The sequence below is a fragment of the Ovis aries genome, chromosome 14 (assembly GCF_016772045.2).
Source record: "Ovis aries strain OAR_USU_Benz2616 breed Rambouillet chromosome 14, ARS-UI_Ramb_v3.0, whole genome shotgun sequence".
In the NCBI taxonomy this organism is placed as follows: Eukaryota; Metazoa; Chordata; class Mammalia; order Artiodactyla; family Bovidae; genus Ovis; species Ovis aries.
This window is the reverse complement of record NC_056067.1, coordinates 60,960,291-60,969,314: the sequence shown is the minus strand read 5'-3', so window position 1 is coordinate 60,969,314 and position 9,024 is coordinate 60,960,291. Positions and strand designations below refer to the sequence as shown.

Genomic DNA, 9,024 nt, shown 5'->3' with positions numbered 1-9,024 from the left:
TATGAAGAAAAGGGAAACTTTGAAGTAACCCTGAGATTTGCATTCTCTCATTTTGGGGCGGTTTTGATTTATGCAGTGAAGACATTACTTGAGTTTAAAATTTACAAGGTTTTATTTGTAGCTTGCAGTGTTATAGATAATATAAATCAGGGGGGAAAAAGTGTATCCAGTTTTCCTAGAACTTTGGCAGTGAATCTACAACGCCACTCACACACTTCTGTCTAGAGGTAGAAACAAACTTTAAAAAGAGTATCATAGAGTTACTCAGAAATGGGCACAGTTTTCCTAAGATCCCCAAGAAATGAAAGAGCAGCCAACTCATGCAGATTGTCACAAGCCAAGAAGAGAATTTCAGTTCTCACTGTGAGTGAGAAAAGTAATCACTGGAGATGAAGTCATGAATGATTAAAGAGACAGAATGGGGCAGATGTCCCTGTATGACAGCAACAGAAATAAACCCAGACTTCTCCAAAATCTTATCCTTTGAAGCAGGTCTTCCCAAATCACAAGACAAAGGATGACTTCCTCATAGATCCCTGGGCCTCTCACCTGAGTCATCGGCTCCATTCATTCACACCTACCTGGGTATGTGGCTGTTGTCTCCATTCTCCTTACATCCCACAGATGCTTCCTTTGCTCCAGAAAGATGCCCAGATCTGGCTTAGAGACAACAAGACCTGTTCATCAGAAAAAGGGAACTTAGTTGTGCTGGAGATTCATCAGTTTCCAATCCAGTGTGTATTCAGGTGAGAAGACAAGGTGTGGTAGAATATTAACACAGCCTAGAAAATGATTTCCCCAAATATTTTATTGAAAGTACCTTTACAACACTAACAAATACATAAAAATGAGAACCTGAGATTCTGGTCAAGTACTACAAGGCAAAAGTAAGTAGTGGAAATCTGATTTTGAAATGAGGGCAAAACTATTTTATACCACTGAACTTATAACATTGCTAGTAATCCAGAGAGAAGGAGGCAGATTACATCAAGGAAGAGGAAGGTTAGAATCATAAATCATCATGAAGTCTTTCTAATCTCACAAACTTGTATTTTTTCCCTAAAAAGCCGGGGTCTGAAACTGTATTATAAGAAGCAGATAATTCCAGGAGACATTCTAGAAATGCAGGAACCAAAACCCTGAGGGTAGATAAGGGATTCTGGAAGGAAATTCTCCTCACCCAAGGAGGCCAGGTTCCCACAGTTCTGTAACATCACGTCCCTGTAAAATTCCCGCTGACCGAGGTCCAGGCATTCCCACTCCTCTAGAGTGAAATCTATGGCCATATCCTGGAACGTCAGCTCTCTCTGAAATACAAGTTACACATGCCATGTGGCCATAGCAAGACTTCTTAATGTGACCCAAGAAGGAACCAGCAAGAGAAATGGTTTTGATTTAGGAGAATGTCTGATATTACACAAGAATATAATTTTTACACACTAATATTCTCTATCATACTTTTAGCCCCAGAAAAAAAGATGGTATACAATTCACAAAACCACTGTAGAGGTTCTTTTTATCTGGGAGAAAAACTGTACTATGATGTGATCTACAGAGGCATGTTTATTTAGAGTGTTGTTATACAGAATAAATCGTCTATCAACCAAACCTGAATATTTTTCTCCAAACTGGGAATATTTTTTAAAAGTGGATTCAAATTCAAGAGTTCTGGAGTCAGACCAGAGTTGTTCTTCTTTAACAAGCTCATTTTTAACTGGTAAATTCATGGTTATTACGTCAAGGCTGTATATTGTTACCCTGCTTATTTAACTTATATGCAGAGTACATCATGAGAAACGCTGGCCTGGAAGAAGCACAAGCTGGAATCAAGATTGCTGGGAGAAATATCAGTAACCTCAGATAAGCAGATAGCATCACTTTCTTATGGCAGAAATTGAAGAGGAACTAAAAAGCCTCTTGATGAAAGTGAAAGAGGAGAGTGGAAAAGTTGGCTTGAAGCTCAACATTCAGAAAACAAAGATCATGGCATCCGGTCCCATCACTTCGTGGGAAATAGATGTGGAAGCAGTGTCAGACTTTATTTTTGGGGGTTCCAAAATCACTGCAGATGGTGACTGCAGCCATGAAATTAAAAGATGCTTACTCCTTGGAAGGAAAGTTATGACCAACCTAGATAGCATATTAAAAAGCAGAGACATTACTTTGCCAACAAAGGTCCATCTAGTCAAGGCTATGGTTTTTCCAGAGGTCAAGTATGGATGTGAGAGTTGGACTGTGAAGACAGTGCCAAAGAATTGATGCTTTTGAACTGTGGTGTTGGAGAAGACTCTTGAGAGTCCCTTGGACTGCAAGGAGGCCCAACCATTCCATCTTAAAGGAGATCAGTCCTGCGTGTTCATTGGAAGGACTGATGCTAAAGCTGAAACTCCAATACTTTGGCCACCTCATGCAAAGAGTTGACTCATTGGAAAAGACTCTGATGCTGGGAGGGATTGAGGGCAGGAGGAGAAGGGGACGACAGAGGATGAGATGAGATGGCTGGATGGCATCACCGACTCGATCCACACGAGTTTGGGTAGACTCTGGAAGTTGGTGATGGACAGAGAGGCCTGGCGTGCTGCGATTCATGGGGTCGCAAAGAGTTGGACATGACTGAGCAACTGAACTGAACTGAACTGATATCCTTGTACTTTTCTGAATCTTCATTCCATTAACTTTGGAGGGTTTGACATTGAAACACCAATTAAAAATCATAATTCATCTATTTTTAAAATATATAATAGAATTTATATGTGACTTTGTTCTGTATTTCACATGTCTCTCACATGTACTTTCATAATATAAAAAATAAAAAAGAGAAAAATTAAAAAAGGAGCACAGACAAATACAGAGACAACTCTAATAAATGTGTATACCAGTGTAGGTAACTGGGAAAAACATAAAAATATACCTCAAAAATGGATCAAATAATGTTATCATTTTTGTGCACACACACTAAAATGGGGAGTATATATGTTTTAAAAGTGAGAAAAAGTATTCAAGTCAATAAAGTCTGGTTAAATTTTATAATGTGGATGATAATCTGTATGCTTTAAATACACTAACATACAAATGCACATAACAATATAAAATAAATTAGAGTTCTTGGTTCTGAGTCCTTTCTTTCAAAATCTATATCATTTGTGTTGAGCTATATTTTAGAAATTTAACATAGTTACACAAACATTAGGAATAATCATAACTATTTGTGAAAATCAAAAAATGTGGTGATTATTTGAGATATGCCAGTGGAGTACAATGTAAACTCAGACCTGGACTTGCGTAATGAAAACCTCCACTTCCAAAACTCAATATGCCCACTAAACACAGGTTTGTTCAGTATCCAAAGCAAAGAGAAACTAAGAAGGTACAGGTTTCTACTGTAACTGGTGGCTTCTGTATGTCCCTGACAATCATCCAAAACCTTTCTTAAAGATGAAGAGGAAAAATGTGAACGTCACAGTGCTGGAATCTCACATAAGACTCTGAACCAGGAAAGATGTGGTATAATGGGATAAATGGTAACAGGTGATCTGAATCTACCCTGAAAAATGTCAGTCATGCAAATTTCAGTTCACATATACCTCCCCTATTCTGCGTCCTGTATTTTAAGAGTAAGTTATTTTAATGATATAGACATTACACTATTATTTTTGTTTCAAAATTTTCTGAAAAATTCCAGACCACTGAGTTCATTCTATCTATAACTGCATTTTCTTACTCCTGTTCTAAAGATCTGAGGTTTCATACAGATGGAAGCTCCTCACTGCAGTTCCTCTACTTCCCTAAGATCCCAACAGCAAACCACATCCCAGGGGGAATCCTGGATCCCAGTGACTCCTCATGTTGATCTCTCACAAAGGGAATATACTTTCAACTTTCACCAGTTGAAAGTCACTCAATTACACAGAGAATTCATCTTGCTCTATAGAAAGCTGGGATACAGACAATGGAGAAAAGGCTCGAGACATAAGGGAGAGGTGGTCTAAAGAGCTGGTCTTCACTATTGTAGGAAAAAGCAAATAGTTGAAAACAAACAGCCTAAGCCCGCCCCTGCCCCCCCCCCCCAAAAAAAAAAAATAGAGAGTTAAAGGTTTGCAGGTTCTCAGTCCAGGCATTTCAGGAGGAAAAGCAGACACAACACCAGACCCAGGACAGGACCTGTACCTGAGAAGCTGCAATTTCCTCCTCTTCTGCGTCTTCTCTGGGGGATGTTATATAGCAAACACACCTCTGCATCTTGAGAAAATATGTTTAAAGGCATCTGTGCAGCTCTATAACTTGCAACCACCTCTCCTGTCCTCTGTCTCAGGAAAGATTCAAGAACAATCACTTCCTACCTGGAGACCAGCCTGTGAACTTATTTCTTGATTGTTCTTTCCCCACAGAGAGCTCCTAACCCTCTGCTCACACAGACCATATGAGCTGACTTCCCTGGTCCAAATCCAGCTAGACCAACCCTGCTGCCTCTCCTCAGACTGAAGCCCGGCCTCAGCTCTCACCAATGGACCAGGAGCCAAATGCTTAACCTGGGCCTCCCCTTAGAATCCCCTGGAGCACTTCCTACACACCACACTGATGCTCCCACAGGACCAAGAGAGAACTCGGTGGGGAGGGCACAAGGGAGGTCATTTCCTAATACTGATCACGTGATCCTGATGGAAGCAGATGGAAATCACTTGGCCGAAGATTCTTTCTGAACGAGTTCAGTGAATACAAACCCCTCGAGGTCAGGTTCCCCACTCTACGAGGTTATTAATCTACAGGTCTGAGGTGGGGCCATGAAAGGAGTCTTTAGCAAGTTCCCTGTTTATTCTGATGCTTCTTCCCCAAGACCCACACTCAGGAGCCCTGAGCTTGAATCTCACTCAGCACAGCTGAGACATCTCAGGAGGGGAGGGTTTAGGGTGGGAATATCTGAGGGAGGTCAAGCTAGAACCAGGCAGAGAAAGTTCCAGTACTTGGGGTTCAGGCCTTTCTAAGGGACCCTGGGTGAAGTGCTGTGGGCTTCCCAGGCTGAGTGTGGATGGGTCCATTCAAACCAGAGGAGCAGGAATCTGGTGAGCTCTGAGGGTGTCATTGAAGGGGGGCCTGTGCAGTACACCCAGGGGTTCAGGAAGACTGCTGATCTCAATCAAGGAAGGGGGTCACCTAGTGGAGGTGCTCACAGGACTGGCTGGTGTGAGTTCAAGGACCTGCAGGCTGCCTGCTCCCCAGACAGACGCTGAGGCAGCAACAGCACGGAGCAGTCAGGGAAGCTCTCAGCAGTACTCTGTATGATCCTTCTTATTAGAACCATCACAATGTCCAAGTAGTTACAAAATGAGAGAGTAGATACAACATAGAAATGGTGGGAAATATCTGAAGTTATTAGAGGTTTAAAGCCAGTAAGGAACTAATTTCTACAGATGGCATCTCTCTCTGCTACCAAATAGTTTGTTACGGTCTCTTCTCTACAACCTTAAAAAAGGTGGGAGAGGTTAATGGTGGTGGTAGTGGGTTAACACTAAATTCATTACAATCAACCAAAATACTAAAAACTATTCACTTTTATTAATTAGCATATTTAACACATAGTTGAAATAAAACCTTTTACAACCCACTGTGTTATCCTTGATTAAAATACAAATTACAAGAGTAGAGAAAGATATTTATTTTTCTGATACAATGACCTGAGAATTGTGATTTCTATGGTTTACAAAACAGAGGCTAGGAATCACTTAGTAAATTGACAAACCCTAATTATATGATTTTTTCAGGAAGGGTTTCCCATACATTTCTAGGTTATCACAGAAGATGTTTTTATTTCAATGTTGTCAACTAATATCCATGATTTCTGTTGATATTATAGATACATCAATATTTTAGTTAACCATCACTGAGTTCTTACAAATCAAGTGATATAACTACTGAAAATTTAGAACAAACCTCTGTCTTACTTTAATACATGGAAAGAGTCCATCGTCATTTACATGACGTGACCTACAGGGATATTTGACATCAGTGACAAACACCTCCATTTAGATGTTCATTGTACATTTTACATTACTGTGTCTTTAATCTTCTAATGGAGATTAGATATAAATGGTTCCAACACAATATAGAAGGTCTTCTCTCATCTTTGAGGCAGCAACCATCAGAAAAAGTTTGAATACACAGTAGAAACAAAGCCTAGCATGGAGTATTTGAGAGTTGAATTACATTCATTTTGGTTTTCAAATAATCTCAAATCATGTCAGTCTAAACAAGGACACAGTGCTAATAACCACAACTTCTTAAACACCAACCATTCGTCTCATGATCCATACTAACACATCAATTTTCTACATGTTTTAACTACAGATTACTCTCTGCAGTAATTCTCCTTCAGAGTAACTTCAGAAAACAGGTCATGTTTTCTGGTGTAGATTTAGGACAAATCTCTTCCATCACTTGTTTCATTACTAGGGTGTACTCTTAAATGTCTAGTGAGATGACCACTCTGATGAAAGCCTTTACCACATTCCTTTCATTTGTAAGGTTTCTTTTCAGTATGAATTCTCTGATGTTTATGAAAACTTGAGCTCTGACGAAAGGCTTTGCCACATTCTTTACATGTATAAGGTTTCTCTCCAGTATGAATTCGCTGATGTTGAGTAAGGCTTGAACTTTGGGTAAAGGCTTTGCCACATTCCTTACATTTATAAGGTTTCTCTCCAGTATGGATTCGGCGATGTGGAATAAGGCTCGTAATCTTGATAAATCTTTTGCCACAATCCTTACATTTATAAGGCTTTTCTCTAGAATGAATTACCTGACGTTCAGTAAGACTTGAACAGCAAGTAATGACTTCACTGCATTTGTTAAATTCGTCGGACTTCCCAGTATGAAGTCGCTGATGATGATTAAGACTTGAGTTCTGTTTAAAGGCTTTGCCACACTGTGTGCATTTATAAGGCTTCTCTTCAGTGTGAACTCGCTGATGTCTAGTAAGACTTGAGCTACAGTTAAAGGCTTTGTCACATACCTTACATTTATAAGGTTTCTGGCCAGTATGGATTCGTTGATGTTGGGTAAGATCAGTGCCACGCATAAAGCCTTTACCACACTCTGTACATTTGAAAGGTTTCCTTCCTGAATGGATTTTCCTATGTCTCGTTAGATTGGATGAGTAAGTAAAGACTTTCCCACATATATCACACTTGTTCTCTTTCCGTGGATTCTGAATCCTCTGCTGTCGAGTAAGATCTGAAGACAGATCAGAAACTTTCCGGAGTGCTCCAAGTAATTCTCTCCTGCTGTTTCCCTTGCAATCTCCACGCATGGTCGCCATGCCTTGCAAAACTGAGGAAATCGAGGACAATCGGCTCACAGCTGGGCGAAAGGACGCCAAGTCTGTCAAGATCAAGAAAAATAAGGATAATATGAAGTTTCCAGTTCGATGCAGCAGATACCTTTACACCTTGGTCATCACGGACAACAAGGCAGGAAAGCCGAAGCAAACTCAGCCCCCAGGTTCAGCAGTGAAGGAGCGGAAATGAACCACACACACTGATTTGAACTGGATTAAAAATTTTTTTAATCTCAAAAAAACAAGAAAAAAAAACCGTTATCATATTCATTACAATTATAAGTCTGCTCTCTGATATGTATACTCTTATATAAAGATGTGACGTGAAGTGAAGTCGCTCAGTCGTGTCCGACTCTTAGCGACCCCATGGACTGCAGCCTACCAGGCTCCTCCGTCCATGGGATTTTCCAGGCAAGAGTAGTGGAGTGGGTTGCCATTGCCTTCTCCACTATATATAGATGCATTCATTGATAAAAGATATTCCTAAATTTATTACTTTTAAAAACCTTGTGTGAACATTGAGGTCCCTGATATTTGTTCAGGTCTGAGACTTGTTCAACCTTATGCCCAGTGTTATTGCATGTATAGCGTCTCACTCCATCACAAATACTCTTGTAATCATTGGGGGTGGAGCTCTTACTTAAGGCCTGACCTATTTTAGTACACATGAAAAGTTGTTCCATATCAACCATATCACAATATGTATTGAACTATGGTGGTTGGATTAAGTGTCTTGTATTATTATCAACATTACAAATATTGGAACAGAGAGAATAATCTGTTGTTGGAAGACTAATGACACTTTGCTTACCGATCTCTCAAACTGCTTATATTGGGAGTTTTCCCCCTGATTTTTAAATATCTAGTTTTCAGACATGTTTGAATTTATGTTTAATCGAAGCCTATGTTCAGAATAGTTTGAATGAGTATTTGCAGTATAGACTGGATACCTTTCCAGATTTGAGACATTTCCTTTCAGAGAATATGTATATTTCAAAAACGATGTGGGTCTTTGCTTAAAAACATGCACTCTCTGCAGATATTGATGCCTGAAATTGGTGTTTTTCCCAAACTGACTCATAGTACTTTTCTTTTTTTTGGCAGTCATATCTGTATTATGTGAAACTATCTCAATTTCCTTATGTCCTTGCAAACATCCTCTCTGTATTTCACATGCCCTTGTATATTCCCAGTCTTTCATTAAATGCAAGTTGCCAAGGTGAAATCTTTCATTTATTTCTAGGTTTGCTTTTGGGAATACATCTTCTAACCCTGGATTCTTTGGCATCAAACCCTGGGTGTCCTAAGAAGACACAGCTGAAAGATACCAAATAACAAGCCATTTTACTTGGTATTTTCAGTGAACATCCTTAAATATTTACATGACATTGATGAACCCTTCACTAGATTAAGGATGAAATAGAGACAGAAATATCAAAATGGCAGAGGATTAGGAAGACATGGTGTTCATCTCTCTACAGATGCATCGAGAATACATGTGCAAATGGGACAACTCTCACAGAGCCCAGCTGAACACTAACAGGGGATCTTGGACACCTCAAAGGACAAGAAAGTTTCCTGCTTAGCCAGGTAGGACAAAAGAAAGAAGAAGGAAATGGAAGAGGCAGTATGGGACCTCCAATCCTAGTGGGGGAACTGAAGAGAGGAGAGGTTGACATCCGGGGAAGCCCGTC

The 9,024-nt window shown here is 39.9% G+C and overlaps 3 protein-coding genes across 3 annotated transcripts in view; 1 reads left to right on the top strand and 2 right to left on the bottom strand.

Annotated features, from left to right (window-relative positions):
- Nucleotides 1-567: 567 nt before the first annotated feature.
- Nucleotides 568-4,239, bottom strand: LOC121816443 (KRAB domain-containing protein 5-like). Its single transcript, XM_042231414.1, has 3 exons — nt 4,168-4,239; nt 1,181-1,307; nt 568-677 (listed from the first exon to the last, which is right to left on the bottom strand). The coding sequence occupies exons 1-3, from the start codon at nt 4,237-4,239 to the stop codon at nt 568-570; spliced, it is 309 nt and encodes a 102-aa protein (XP_042087348.1).
- Nucleotides 4,240-6,508: 2,269 nt separating this feature from the next.
- The window catches only part of LOC101109994 (zinc finger protein 160), an 82,269-nt gene continuing 79,753 nt past the window's right edge, over nt 6,509-9,024 (bottom strand). The window contains exons 6-7 of the mRNA XM_015100679.3: nt 6,858-7,180; nt 6,509-6,779 (exon numbers count right to left, since the gene is read on the bottom strand). Of these exons, the coding sequence (XP_014956165.3) occupies nt 6,509-6,779; nt 6,858-7,180 (594 nt within the window). The remainder of the gene's footprint in view (nt 6,780-6,857; nt 7,181-9,024) is intronic.
- LOC114118054 (large ribosomal subunit protein eL38-like) lies at nt 7,311-7,614 on the top strand. Its single transcript, XM_042231235.1, has one exon. The coding sequence runs from the start codon at nt 7,311-7,313 to the stop codon at nt 7,518-7,520; it is 210 nt and encodes a 69-aa protein (XP_042087169.1). The 3' UTR covers nt 7,521-7,614.

What these genes read in the sequence shown, in the direction of transcription:
- LOC121816443 (XM_042231414.1), bottom strand. Translation starts at nt 4,239, where the DNA reads ATGCAGAGGTGTGTTTGCTATATAACATCCCCCAGAGAAGACGCAGAA. An exon ending in AGGAAATTGCAGCTTCTCAG is followed by an intron (nt 1,308 to 4,167) that starts GTACAGGTCCTG and finishes CTTGTATTTCAG; the next exon opens with AGAGAGCTGACGTTCCAGGA. An exon ending in TGGGAACCTGGCCTCCTTGG is followed by an intron (nt 678 to 1,180) that starts GTGAGGAGAATT and finishes TCTGATGAACAG; the next exon opens with GTCTTGTTGTCTCTAAGCCA.
- LOC114118054 (XM_042231235.1), top strand. Translation starts at nt 7,311, where the DNA reads ATGCCTTGCAAAACTGAGGAAATCGAGGACAATCGGCTCACAGCTGGG.